We start from the raw sequence: 15,083 nt of genomic DNA, 5'->3' as shown, positions 1-15,083 counted from the left end.
TGGGAAATAAGGAAGATTATTTATGTCAAAATGGTTTCATATTGGATAATGATTAAATTTGCCTTCAAATACATCCTCTTCAGAGGCAGTATTTACCAGCATCCTTTCAAAGTAATTTTTTTGAACTTTTATTTGGTTTAATCAATCAAAAGGAATCAATCAATTCAATATTTTGAAGGTAGCTTTTCTTGCTGATTCCTGTAGCCTAGGTAATTTAATAAGTCTTTACAGTGTCGTTTTCTGGTTCATTTTGTGTATTTTACAGAACTGGCCTGCTTTGTAATGAGTAGGGCAAACTTTTAATGTTTCTTTCTCAACATCACAAATAGGAAGTTCATTGCATTTTTACACCACCATGCATCCAAGAGCTCAAGGCTGTGTACACAGTACTTTTTTTCCGCAAAGCAATTCTGTGCTATAAACTGTGCTGCAGTATGAATACATTCTAGAAAGGATTATAAATTATTTGAGACTTTGGAAAGTGAAGAGGATTAGCTGGTCTGAAAATAATAATAATAATAATAATAATAATAATAATAATAATAATAATAATAATAATAATAATAATAATAATAATAATAATAAACAACTTTGGTTTGCATCATCTTGCATCACGTTACAATTCTGTAGAAAATAGTCCAGCTGATTGGGCAGATCAGAAATTGTTGGGTCTGCTTTCTTCATGTAACTCAAGGTAGCTTGAAAAGAGAAAATAATTAATACTAGTTACAAAGTGTTAAGTCTTCTGATTTTCACCACTACCAAACATGCTTTACTGGGGTTTGTTCCTACTTGGCAGGAAGTGATAATAAAGCAAAACTATAGAATCATGCATTGAAGTATGTAAAAATGGAAAAGGATCTTGGAGATAATTTTAGTCCAGCTTCCTGTCCTGTGCAAAACCCCACAGAAGTGAAACTTTTTTCAAACCATTATCATTTCTCTTTAAAGAAATGTGTTTCTATCCTGCATATTGTTAAGGACAATTTTTGGTTCTGGAAGGAACAGGAGAGAACACTTCTATATTTCAGTTTTTCATTCTGATTTCATTTCAGCTGATATTGAAAATGGGCAGCGGGGGCTGGACCCTGAGCAGATGCAACAACAGCAGCTTAAACTTTGGGAAAGGCAGAGATTCTTTGAAGAAGTTTTCCAGCACGATGTTGATTTCTTCTTCCCAGTATCACATCTGCAGATAGAACACAGGAGACGTAAGTTCAAGTGTCATGTTCATAGACTTTACATGGGCATCCTGTATCATCTTTTTATGACACTTTATAGCAATTGTAGTACCACTGCTTTTCAGCAGGAAGGCAGCTATTTCCCACCTTGAGCCCAAAAATCCCTATAAAAATAACATCATGTGCCCTCAAATAGGCTCAATGCTGTTAAAATAACAAAACATCACATACAAATTCTAGAAGAATAAGAATAAGAACTAGTTCTGTCCATGCTATGATGCAGCCTTGCCTTCTCTACATCATTTTACAATTCAGTTTAGTCCCCAGGCTCCAGAAAAGGCTGCTTACCCTGTTTCATGGTACTGAATGGAAAAACTATGTGTTATTTGTGTGAGAACAGTCAGTAAATTTGTAATTTACTTGTGATTAATTTGGGCAGCAAGCTATGAAATGGAGATCCATTTCTTCCATAATAAGCGTAGTTATAACCAGTTGTGAAATCCAAATTTTTTTACTACCGGTTTTGTGGGCGTGGCTTGGTGGGCATGGTGTGGCTTGGTGGGCGTGGCAAGGGAAGGATACTGCAAAATCTCCATTCTCACCCCACTCCAGGGGTAGGATACTGCAAAATCCCCATTCCCTTCCCACTCCTGGGGGAAGGATATTGCAAAATCTCCATTCCCACCCCACTCGGGGGCCAGCCAGAGGTGGTATTTGCCGGTTCTCCAAACTACTCAAAATTTCCGCTACAGTTCTCCAGAACCTACCAGAACCTGCTGGATTTCACCCCTGGTATAAACCATTATCAAGCCGTGTCTTGCCCTGTGCTATTATGAGAATTCTTCATGCAGTGTGATCTCTGATAGTTCCTACATCTTTCCAGCTCCCCTAGGTAGCATTTCTTCCATGGAGGTCAATGTCGACATGCTGGAACAGATGGACATGTTGGATCTCTCTGACCAAGATACTGTTGATGTATTTCTTAGCTGTGGGACCGAGGACAACAACAATGTAGCTACCCTATTGCCAGGTATGTACAACTTCCATAACTACCCACATCAATTATTGGCCCCTGTGTTCCATCTGAAATATGTTATGGTAAAACTCTTTGTTCAGGGAAAGGGTTGGAAATTTAACCAAGTTAATGCAGTTCATCAACAAGTTCAGCATGGGCATTAATGGTAGAAATTAGTATGGATGTAGATGCAATCGGCAACAAGAATAATCTTGAGAAACAGGAAAAGAGTGGTCATAGTCAGACAAAACAAGTTTCAGTCTGAGGCAGAAATGTAATTTGAGGAAGCATTTCAGATTTGACCCTCCTTAATTCTGATGAAGGAAGGAAGGACTCACTGGAGAAAAGCCTAATGCTGGGAAAGATTGAGGGCAAAAGAAGAATGGGACGACAGAGAACGAGATGGCTGGATGGAGTCACTGAAGCAGTAGGTGTGAACTTAAATGGACTCCAGAGGATGGTAGAGGACAGGAAGGCCTGGAGGAACGTTGTCCATGGGGTCACGATGGGTCGGACACAACTTTGCAACTAACAACAACAAAAATATTACAATAAAAATAGTATTAGCATTCTTGACTTTAATTTCCTAGTCTGGTCTATCTCAAAAGGCTGACAACAGAAGAGAGATGGCCTCCTAGGGAAACTCTTAGCATCCTGGTCATTAGAAATACCACCTTAACTTATCTTCTCAGCCTATGACACAGCTTTCATTGGTATCTTTTTCTGCAACTATGAAAAATACTGTAGAAACTTTAAAAATATACTTTTTTTTTTGTTCTGTCACATTCTCTTGCTCTGTTTTCTAAAATTAAAGTCAGGTAGAAATAGATAGGGTAGAAATCAGGGAAGTACCGGGAAAAATATTCATAAGTGGGATGGTATACAGTGGAACCACTCTTGTATAATACCGTGTTTCCCCGAAAATAAGACCCTGTCTTATATTTTTTTGAACCCTGAAATAAGCTCTTGCCCTTATTTTTGGGGAAGTCTTATTATTTTGGGGTACATGAAACAAAATGGGGCTCCTCTTGCCGTTTTACGCAATTTCCAGCTCTGCGTTTAAATATTTTCGGGGAGGGCTTATTTTCGGGGGGAGGCTTATTTTAGCACATGCACACAAAAGCCCGATTGGGCTTATTATCAGAGGATGTCTTATTTTCGGGGAAACAGGGTACATTGAAATACATTGAGAAACTATGGTATCAAATAGAGGCAGTCAAAGAAGCTCTATGCCCAGGCATATTCCTTTTAAGGGAGATTGCAACTGCTTCTTAGTGGGAGCATTGAGTTGGGAGATGAAGTCATAACTCAAAACAAATTTCCAGATGGCCACTGGACAAGGCTTGAGCGTTTTTGTTTTATAAGTTCCCCACTGTAGCTGAAAAACTCAAATACCCATAATCAGTTTAAACCCAGAAGGTATTGTATGCCTTTCTGTTAACACAGAAACCTCACAACCCTGACTAATGTTCTACCATTAGTACAGAGAAACTCTTGTTTTCCCCTTTCCTACAGACCATTCTTTATTTGCTCTAAACTTTCAAGTATTTCCTATTACCCATATGTATTCTTTATTCCTTTTCAGAAACGTATAGCTTCCATTTTGTCATGCCTGGCCCTTTCTGTGTTAATTTGAATTGAACAAAATTGAAATAATGAAGTAAGCCCCAAAGACCATGGATATGCTGCTGTTGGCATTAGATTATTCTGGCATTCTGTAAAACTTGAAACATCACGAGCATTTATATAAATTAAAGTCTAAGGAAACAATTGGCTTTCTTACTCCCACTGACAAGATTTGGGTGTCTGTTTATCCACCTTAGCCAATCTTAACCAAGGAATCTTAACCAAGATTCCTATTGCTAACCTTAGCAATATGAATCTTGGTTTAAGGCAGGAGCAGCCATGTCATGGGTCTCTGACATGTCCCCTAACCCTATTGTGATCCCCAGAACTTCTGCAGCTCACACTACTCAGTGGCAAAATTGCTGACACCATAAGTAAAGGTTTGGATCAAAATAAGGGTCAAAGCAGGAGCAGTATAACCTCCTTTAGAAGTAATACACCTTTGTCACTCCATAAATTGAGCCCCTAAATTAGATTAAACATTTTTGCCCTAACTAACTTCACGACATCCCAGTATTAGTGGCCATGCTCAATAGGCACTTGAAACTTATTCAGAGTTGGCTGCAGTTGGAATGATTTATAAGCCATGTAAATAAATTAATTAAATAAATACACAATAATTCAATGTTAAAAAGAGAGCTGTACAGTTTATGGCCATATATAGTATCAGTTTGGAAAAAAACATTTCTGGGCTTTTCAGGACAAGACATCCCCGCCCCCCCTCCCCAAAAAGTGAACCCAAGGATTTACCTGTGGCAGATACATTCCATTGCTGTTTTGCTGGTCTTTTTGGATAGAATAAAGTAGCCAGCCTTAAGGATGTCCTCAAGTGTGTATTTGCCCACTTTGTGCCAAGAGGGTAGACTGACTCCACAGCAGGTCCGAATCAGTGGTGAAATCCAAATTTTTTTACTACTGGTTCTGTGGGCGTGGCTTGGTGGGCGTGGTGTGGCTTGGTGGGCGTGGCAGGGGAAAGATACTGCAAAATCTCCATTCCCACCCCACTCTGGGGCCAGCCAGAAGTGGTATTTTCCGATTCTCTGAACTACTCAAAATTTCTGTTACTGGTTTTCCAGAACCTGTCAGAACCTGCTGGATTTCACCCCTGGTCCGAACCCATTTTGTGTCCTGTGATAAGCAGGCTGCACAGAGAGGTGTGCAAGATGTTTCAGAGCAGAAACTTTTCAAACTCAGCCTGGAAAAGAAACCTGCTGTTTTAAAGCTCAACGCTCATTGTTCTGACTTTATTGGAATTGTTTCAAGTTAGAAAATGCTCTGTTTGGGTTAGAAAATGGGAGTTTTGGAGCCATTTGGATCTGCTGCCCAAAATTAAAAGAGGAAAAACAACCCGTCTGGTGATAGTAGTGTCTTGCGTGCCTGCATTGTCTGCTGTCTGCACATTGTGAACTGTTTTTATAGCACCTCGTCATCTTCTTCCCTCTGGCTTTTTACTTATCACATTTTCTCTCCTGGGGTTTTTTTTTTTTTTTTTGGTAATGTTTATTCTGAGGAGTGGGGAATGGAGAGTGCAGGGAAGCTGTTGCTTAACAACCCCATACTTGTTGCTAAGCAACAGTGCTTTCCTTACTCCGCTCTTTCTAGGTTTGCCTAAATAACAATGTCTGAAATTTATTAAAAGAAATAACTGTTCCAAGGACACAGCCAAGTTCCCCTTGATGAATCTCAAAATGCTAGATTTCTAACAGGTGCCCACATTTCTCTTCTGCTCTTCTTCTGCATCTTTTATTATTAAAGTTGACCCAATATTCTTGAGAATAGCTAAAGCAGAAGTCTTCAAACTTGGCAGCTTTAAGACTTGTGGACTTCAACTCCCAGAATTCTGGGAGTTGAAGTCCACAAGTCTTAAAGCTGCCAAGTTTGAAGACCTCTGAGCTAAAGTAATTGATTTCATTCAAATCAAACGATGGATAAATGCACAGGAGTAAACTGTTTGTATGTTTTGTTCATGTGGCAATCCTGACAGAAGATGCTTAATGTTTTCTCTTTGCTGCATATACCAGTTTTTGACTTAAGAATTCTGGATATCTTGAGCCAAATTTATTTTACAGGGAGTGGCCATTTTCCATCACATCTTGCATTCCATCACTCTGTGGCCTTCATTAATCTTATTTCATGAAATAGTAAAATAGCAATATGATCTGGGAGTTGGATAAAGCAGGCTGACTGTATTTCCTGATCTAAGTAAAATACTTCTAAAGTTAAATACCCTTTGCCACCATCACTTTAAGGACCATTTCTGTGATACTCCGGATGTTTGTTTGTTTAATTATTTTGTCAACAAGTACAAGGAAACAAGTATCAGTATAGACATAGACATGGACACATGAAAATATGGCACAAATAAATGGATATAAATAAGCAAAACTTTGCCATAAACACATAAAATGAGTACATATAAATGGGGACAGTATGACAGGGACGGTAGGCACACTGGTGTGCTTATGCATGCCCCCTAATGTTGAAACTACAACTTCCAACAGCTCCAGCCAGAGGTGAGGTACGTTTGACACTGGAGTTAAACAACATCTGAAAGGGCACAGATGGCCTCACATCATAGGTGGAGGTAGAGATATCAGGTGCAACAGGTTATCATCATGCCAATTATGCACCAAATGGCATTTGTATCATAGCATAATGTGCTTTGATGCATGAGATGTCATTGTGTTCTATCAAATGATTTTATTGAATGCATGTACAGTGAATGTAAAGTTTACAAATTTGTAAAAATGAAATTATAAAAATCCAGCAAAGCAATTAGTCAGTTTGTTAAGTCCCTGGATAGTCAGCACTGCTAACATCTCCAAAATACTTTTGAATTTGTGTAGATTAAGAGCTTTTTTAAATGCTGTGATTTAAAGCTGACCCATCTTCCTTCGAATGCCAGGAGACTTTAGAATTTGTGCTGGAGGGAACAGGGCTCAGTTATACCACAATGATTCACCCTGAGAGTGATTCAGATATTTCACAACATAGCCTTCTCACATTCCACTTAAGTAGCTTCACTGATGAAATCTCCAGGCTGTGAGATTTACAAACCAGGCACCAAAGCTCCTGTCCAAAGATGGAGAAGGAATGTAAAGTATGTCCATTGCATAAAGAATAGCTCAAAGATTCATTCATAGATAGGATCTAGACCAAACAACAGCCCAGCTCTGTGTGGAAGGCTACAAGATCACTGGCTTCATCTGTCCCTGAATCCAATAGGCCAGTGGATCTCATATTCATTAGCATGTTTCATGATGTTTCATTAGCCAGTTAGATCCTAACTATTATTTTGGGGGAGGGGGGGCTCTTACTGGGTTGTTCTTTTATGTATCTCGACCTTATGAGCCCTGGTGGCACAGTGGTTAGAATGCAGTACTGCAGGCTATTTCTGCTGACTACCGGCTGCCTGCAATTTGGCTGTTCGAATCTCACTAGTCTCAAGATTGACCCATCCTTCTGAGGTTGGTAAAATGAGGACCCAGATTGTTGGGGGCAATATGCTGACACTGTAAACGAGTTAGAGAGCACTGTGAAGGGGTATATAAGTCTAAGTATTATTGCTAAGTACTATTGCTATTATGGTAACTTGAGGACCATGTTTCCTATCATGATTACATCACTTCACCAGGAAATATGAGGTGAGATTAATAACATTCCGTATCTTCTATTGAATAAATAATTCTGCCTTTGAAATGTAAATTTTTGTGTAGAGAGGGGCAGAATGTAGACAACGTAAAAATGGAGATGAATGACGCATAATAATCACAGGTGTAGTCGCACAAGCAATTGCAGAAACTGTTTGGACTCAGGAATGTTCACTCAAGATACATCCCACATATTTGCAAATTTTCTTCCAGGAGCAAAAGATTCAGAAACATGTTGTTTAGGAATTTAGCTCTGCCCTTGAGAAGTAGGTGAGAGTGGGAGAATGGTTGCCTAGTCCCAGGAGAATGAAAAGTATGGGAAAGAGACTCAGCCTAGCTCCACCTTGATATTTTTCGCCTTCAAAAGGGACAGTGAGGATTTTGTACAGATTTTCAAAATTGTGTAAATACCCCTACAACAGTAAAGTGGCCTTCCTGGAATTCTTGCAGGGTATGTTTCTTGACGTGACCTCCTGCAGCACTGCAAGGAGCTGACACACGTTTTCCTTTTCTTTCATCTTAAGGCAAGGTCCTACAGAGCTGATAATTTTTTATAACAAATAGGAGGTGAAGTATTGATGCTGCAGTCTTACAAGAACATTTTTATATCCAAGTCACATCTTTTTCTCTAGTTGGCATCCATACTACGGCATTTCATGAACTTAGGCTGACTGTACCCGTGCCATAATAAACATCATAAAATAAAAATGCATCAGCACGATTCAAACCTTACAATTAAACTGCTAAGCAAGGGGTAGTCACACCTTTCATCAAACTGGTCCCCTCTTTTGGACCACCGCAGAATGTTTAATGTTAAGCATTAAGGGAAGCTGTCTCACTGTTGCCTCTCAGATTACATTTTATGATTTGTATTCTAAACTGTGCAGAATATATCCAAAGATGTACATGTTTATAACATTTTTAAATTAGGTCAGGCTTGACAAAATGCCCGAAAAGCCTGCTTATGATGGATTCTTCTGGCACAGTGAAGGGTTATGCAGAACTAGAGAAAAGGGATTCTCATCCACCACTTATTATCTGCGGGGTGACTGCAAGGAAAGATCAGCTCAGTCTGTGGAACTGGGTAGCTTATCTCCACATATGTATGTAGTGCAATGAGCTCATAATATTCCCTACAGCGTGTAACTGTCAGGGGGCATTGAATTCTAGGCAATCTGCAAGGTTTTGTTTGTTTGTCTGTTTGTTTGGAGAAGGATTGATCATTGAATAAATGCTTCCCAGAAGAAATGAAGTTTAAACTCCTCTGACCTAAAATGGCATTTTTCTTGTCCGTACTATAGCTTTGGGAGTGATTTACATGCAACATATTTAAGTCCGGAACAGTAGTACGACATATTACTTTGTTCAACTCTGATGATGCAATAATAAAATTTAGTGCATTTTGCATTTTCTATTAATAGCCTGGTGTGCATGTGTCTGTTAACTGATTTCAAAAAGCAGTGCATATCTTTGAAAAACTGCAGCAATACTTAGAATTTCCTACTGTACTTTCTGCAAAATGAAGTGGTAGTATTTGAACAAGAACTTAGGTTAATTTTGTGTCTTCATGAATATATGCATTTGCAAAAATGGAAAAATAATTATAATTTAGATTTCAGTGCAGACTTGCACAATTTTGCATTTTAAAGCAGTACACAAAAAGTTTGTTATTCAAAATTTGCACTTTCCTAAATTTTACCATAAAGTTTATCAACACATTTGTATGTAAGTTACTAAGGGAAAGGTCTGCGCAAAGATGTAGATATTCATGAAAACAAAGAATAAAATATACTGGGATATTATTAGCTGATAATGTATGCAGGAGGGTAATATGACAAAAGAAGTATGTATGTTTACAGAAATGTGCACCAACATTCATGCAATTTTAATCCAGAGTTCTCAAGTTTGGTTCAAGCAACTGCAATACACAGTAGCTGTAAAGTAAAAACTAAACCTGGTATAGTAGATCCGCTTATCCCTAAAGGCTGATACCAGGATATTATGGGACAGGATGAACCAGGTGCCAATCATCTAATTAATGTCTTCCTTCTTTTCTTTTTGTCCATCTCCTTTGCCAGATTCTAACCCTTTCCAGGAAGATATTTCTCTGCAAGTACCCAATACAGTTGAGGTCAAATCACGAATTTCGTCCACATCATCTGCCTCTACAGACCTGAATAGCCTGGACACCAGTGAAGAAGGAGCTGAGACTCCTGTGGTGCAGTCAGATGAGGAAGAATTGGAGCAAGATGGGTCTGAAGAACAGGAGAGCAAGAGCTAGCGAGGTTTTCCATCCATCGTGCTATAACGGACCCTGCCAGCATGAGATTATGAACATGACTGGATTGCTCTGATTCCCACTGTGTAAAACCCACAAAAACTCCCTGTCCAAATGTTGTACTTGGGGAAGATTCAAGATGATCTTTCCTCCTGCAAGATGGTCAATGCATGGATAAGGCAACAGAAGAGGGAGAATAGGGTGAGGCATGGGTGCTACAGAATTAAAATAGAATTTAACTCTCCATCTTTTTACGCGTATAGTAATGCTTCTGCTTCCCTCACATGAGGACTCAGTTTGCTACAAGGCTACAAAGATTTAAAACAAGGCCTTTATGCAAACTGATAGGCTCCCTAATCCTAACACATATATACACACAAACATGAATGCAGCATGTCTTTAATTGTAACATAATAGAAAATTACATTCCTTTCAAGCAAGCAGCTGGGATGACGTGTGTTACTGGGAAAGGAACAATGAGGCTACCTGGATAGGAAAGATGGAGAAGGAATAGCTGAAAGGTGGTGGGACTAAAATAATTTGAAAGGTTCTTGGAGTGAATCAGATTTTTATTAACTTTTTCATTCGTCTGATTTTACATACTTATATTGCAAATGAAGGGCATGTACCACAAAGCACAGGAAGAGCTCTGGAGGAAGGAAATGGGTCTTATGGAAAAGCTACACAGTCAGGACAGTCCTTAGAAAAATTTCCTTTGAACCTCCATACTGAACACCTCAGTAGCAAAGTGAACTTTGATTGCTTTCCCATAAATTTTAAAGTAGCCCAATTATTTCTACGATGAAAACATCTTCTCCATTTCCCCCAATCATTTTTATTTTGTTTGATGGGAGAGAAATGGCTTTCAGATCTTTTTCCAAGGGAGAAGAACATTTCGTAGAGTTTTTCATGGCTGTGGTGCTGTGTCTTTATATTTACCTTAGTTGTAAAGTGCCTGAGAGGTACTTGTATGTGCTCTACCTTTCATTCCACAGTCACATCTCCCACTCTCTGGCATCCCAGCCTTCAATTATATTGGTGAAGGTCAAATCAGACAAAGACTGCCAAACAAAACTCCTTCCATAGAGCTTTTTCAGATTAAGAAGAAGGGGTAGTCAAAGATGCTGTGGAATGATGCAGATACAGATAATAGGGGACAAAAAGGACTACTGACTGCCTCTTTATAAATTTAATTACACTGATAGAATATTTGTAGCTCGAGATTGAACTGTGAGGTCCTTGGTGCTCTCTGAGTTTGGGGTTTTCTTGAAGACATTTCATTACCAAACATTACCTAACTTCATCAGTGCTAAAATATTTACACTAAAAATGTCTCTTTCCCCCCACCCCAAAATAATAAATCCCTGGCATATGAGGCAGATAGAATGAGGCAGAAAAAGAGAATACTCTTTCTCCAGGAGAAGGAAGCTTTGTCGAAATTAGAGGACAGATTTTGGCACTTAAACTTTGCTTTCCTTTTGATATATTATTATTATAAAGAACTTGCTCCCTTTATTTTATATATATATATATATATATATATATATATATATATATATATATATATATATATATATATATTATTAGCACTTTTCACATGATTAAAAGATAAATATAATAATACAATGAGAGACCAACAAAAAAGAAAAGATAAAAGCATGAAAGATAGTACAAACAGAAAAAAAGAAAAACATATAAAGAAGCAATCTCTTCCGATCTCCTTTAGAGCAATTACAAACTTATTGTGTCTATTTCCTCTTTAAAATTATCTTACATGATTCTCTTCCTGTATTTATTTTTAAACCCACCTTTATATTATTTTTATAAATATTCAACACTTTTTAATCAGCAAATCCAAAAATCATTTTTTTTCTATTTTCAGCATAAAGTCCCTGTTCCAGTCTTTTATAAAAATATTTGTTTTATCCTGATCAAACAGCTCAGTTTTGTCATTACCACCAATTCTGCCATCTTCACAATCCATTTCGCCATTATAGGTATGGCAGTATTTTTCCAACTTGGGAAATATAATAGCTGCAGTTATGCAAAATCTATAAAACATTTCTAATTGGTTATCCATAAGTGCTAGTTTCATTTGACTATTAGGCTTTAAAATTCTTTATGTCATTATACGTATTTTTTTGGTTTGTTTGTTCGTTTTTCACAAGTCTGCCATGCATGGCAAAATGACCCTTCATGCTTTTCACATTTCCAACATGGGTTAGAGGTACTGTTATACAGGAGCATTTTACATATTGCTGAACCACTATTTTGTAGCTAATGAGGAGTGATGCTGGAAATTTCAAATCAGGAGGCCAAGATGTTCCCTATCTTTGATGCGTAATGGTCACATGTGAAGGATGCATGAGATGAGTCTCAGAAAGTTCCTGGTAAAATCTCACCACGAGTATGAACCAGAGAGTTAGCTGTAGCATCACTTCATCTCTTTTCCAAAGCCTTCCTACTTCCTCGCTATGGGAACAATAATACTGAAAAATACATTGGTTGCAGTATCGAATTCTATAGTTTTAAGAGATTTGTACAGCCAATTGTTTGCATATGATTTTTTTAAAATGTAATTGCTTTGATCCAATATAGGTTTTAAAAGTGCCCCACCTCACAGGGACATTTGGGGGAAAAAATCCGAGAAGGTATATGTATGTAAAGTGCTTTGAACATTAAATGCTAAATAGTTTCATTATCATTTTTTTTTAATTTTAGCGATTAGGGTCAACTCAAAATCCTGGATATGTTTAGTAGACAAGTTAGTAGTTTGGAAAAGGATGATGCTCTTCAAAAAAAACATGCTGAAGATCATAAGAATATGCTAGATTAGGTTAAAGTGAATAGTTTATGGTTAACTATGTCATGGGAACCAAGCAACTTTCTTAGTAAGTTATGTGGATCAGGCCACACTTCATCCCTTCACTTGAAGGGAAGGAATTCAGGCAGTGGGATAGATGAGAACTTGTCACTCCACTGTCAATGGGGACAGTTTGTAGGGTTTTCCTTCACTGCACTGTAGGACTGAAGATGCAGATAGTCTTCAATTTATTACCATAATTGAGCCCAGAATTAGGATCATAAGTCCCTGCAATCATTAAGCAGGACACCATGTGACAAGGCCCGACTTTAACACATTTTTGTGCAGGCATTACAGGAACACTGTAATGGCTGTTAAGCGAATCATTAAACAAATTCATTATACCCAATGGATGGTGTTTGCTGAAAACTGCCAGAAACCAGCAAAAACACCAAAAACTGCAGTCATGTAACCACATGATGTGCAAACAGCAACAAAGGTGAACCAGTTGCTAAGGACACAAAAAATATAACTTGGGGGTGGGGGCAGCTACTGTAAATTCAAAATTGGGTGGTAAGTACCTTCTGTGGGAGGTTCCATTGCAACTTTGAACAATCACTTAGGCAAACAGTCACAATAAACAATGCCTGAAAAATGTTACAAATTCAGTGACATGTCAAACTGTCAACATCTTACATGCCGAAACCTTTAAGAGTAAACTAATAGCAGATTTAGTGGCAAAACCACTGTGAGAGATGGAACTATACGGTAGTATTCATCTGAATGAGAACTTTCGTGGTTTGGGGCATATTGTTGAATTCCAATTCCCATTAGCCCCAGCCAGCATAGAGAATGAACAGCCATATGAGTCTCTGTGGGGGAAGAGATTTAAGAAAGCATGAAGGTAGGGGCTGCATGACCAGAGCCCGACCCAAATGTTATGTGCACAAAAGAGGTTTTGGCTGCCATCTCGACTACTTTTAATCCCCTTGTGTAAATGCCCCTGAACAATAATGATAGCCATTGTAGTCGACAGAGATTTGGCAGTCCCACAGGACAGAATGATTATGGAAGGTTTCAATATTCCTGATACTTAATTCATCTGTTTTTATTTGTTGACAACCTCACTGTGTGAAATAGCTGCCTTTGTGGACAGAGTCCTGCCTGTAGCTCTTAGTCAATTGGTTGGATTAATCCATTAAAACATGATGATTGACTAAAAAAATGTCTCCAAGTTAAATCTCTGCTAAATCAAGTGATAATTGAGAAGTAACAATGGGGTCAATTATAGCTAGAAGTCAGGGATGGGTTCTACTTACCTTTACTACCGGTTTGCAACGGGGCCGCACACGCACATGCTCAGAAGCTTCCTGATGACGTTGGAGTCGGTGGGTGGATCCTCCCACCAGTTTTACTACCGGTTCTACAGAACCGGTCCAAACCGGTGCCAACCCACCACTGCTATAAGTGTTACAGGATGAAAAGCAATCTGATTTGTGGATATTTACATGATTTGATGTATATGGCATCAAGTGGGAAATACTTGAGTTTTAAACACGATAACACATTGATCCTTGGATAGAGTACTGGAAATAGGCGTGGGGAGAGAAAAAAACATGCAGAGTGCTGTCCTGTAACAAAATTTATACAACTTAGTAAACAGCCTATGAAACTGTCTTATTAGTTCTCAAGCCAGGTTTGTGACCGCTAATAATGTTAGTTTACAGACTGGTAACCAAGGCTAAAGATCAAAATTTTGTAGGCAGATTTAAAATTGTTTTAACACTGAAGTCTATGTCAGGCACTGCAGATTTACTCCTTCAAAGATACATCACAAAATAATGTGATGGGTGGAGCCAGGGGGAGCGGGGAAACCAACCTTGACTGTGTAACACAGAGGTCTTCAAACTTGGTAGCTTTAAGACTTGTGGACTTCAACTCCAGCATAGCTGGTTGGAGAATTCTGGGAGTTGAAGTCCACAAGTCTTAAAGCTGCCAAGTTTGAAGACCTCTGGTTTAACAGACTCAGTTGGTTCAAGTTAATACAGTATATAATTTTAAAACAATTATTTCCAGATCCACATGGAATGGGGTGTTGGGATGTGGGGTGGAGAAGGAATCAGGCTGCTACATTGAATAGTAGAGAGGTGCTATACTTGCTTGAGTTCTGAAGCATTTACTTCAAATCATTTTTGAAGTGTGCTCAGTGCTATTAAGGAAAGGGCCCCCTCTCATTACCAGTGGCAATTTGTAAGGGCATTAATGTAATTAATTAATGGAAGGACATTTTCCCCCAATAACAATCTGCTTAAGGTAAAGGTAAAGATTCCCCTCGTACATATGTGCTAGTCGTTCCTGACTCTAGGGGGCGGTGCTCATCTCCGTTTCAAAGCCGAAGAGCCAGCGCTGCCCGAAGACATCTCCGTGATCATGTGGCCAGCATGACTAAATGCCAAAGGCTCACAGAATGCTATTACCTTCCCACCAAAGGTGGTCCCTATTTTTCTACTTGCATTTTTTACATGCTTTT

The 15,083-nt window shown here is 38.6% G+C and overlaps 1 protein-coding gene across 1 annotated transcript in view; it reads left to right on the top strand.

Annotated features, from left to right (window-relative positions):
* Nucleotides 1-11,252, top strand: part of DBNDD2 (dysbindin domain containing 2) — a 32,411-nt gene extending 21,159 nt beyond the window's left edge. The window contains exons 2-4 of the mRNA XM_070939992.1: nucleotides 1,056-1,211; nucleotides 2,065-2,211; nucleotides 9,551-11,252. Of these exons, the coding sequence (XP_070796093.1) occupies nucleotides 1,056-1,211; nucleotides 2,065-2,211; nucleotides 9,551-9,753 (506 nt within the window). The 3' untranslated portion in view covers nucleotides 9,754-11,252. The remainder of the gene's footprint in view (nucleotides 1-1,055; nucleotides 1,212-2,064; nucleotides 2,212-9,550) is intronic.
* The last annotated feature ends 3,831 nt before the right edge of the window (nucleotides 11,253-15,083 follow it).

This window comes from Pituophis catenifer, unplaced genomic scaffold, assembly GCF_029215685.1.
Source record: "Pituophis catenifer annectens isolate HBS135680 unplaced genomic scaffold, rPitCat1.0.hap2 SCAF_3, whole genome shotgun sequence".
Taxonomy (NCBI): Eukaryota; Metazoa; Chordata; class Lepidosauria; order Squamata; family Colubridae; genus Pituophis; species Pituophis catenifer.
Note: the sequence above shows the minus strand (reverse complement) of the source record. Positions and strands in the feature narration are given on the sequence as shown.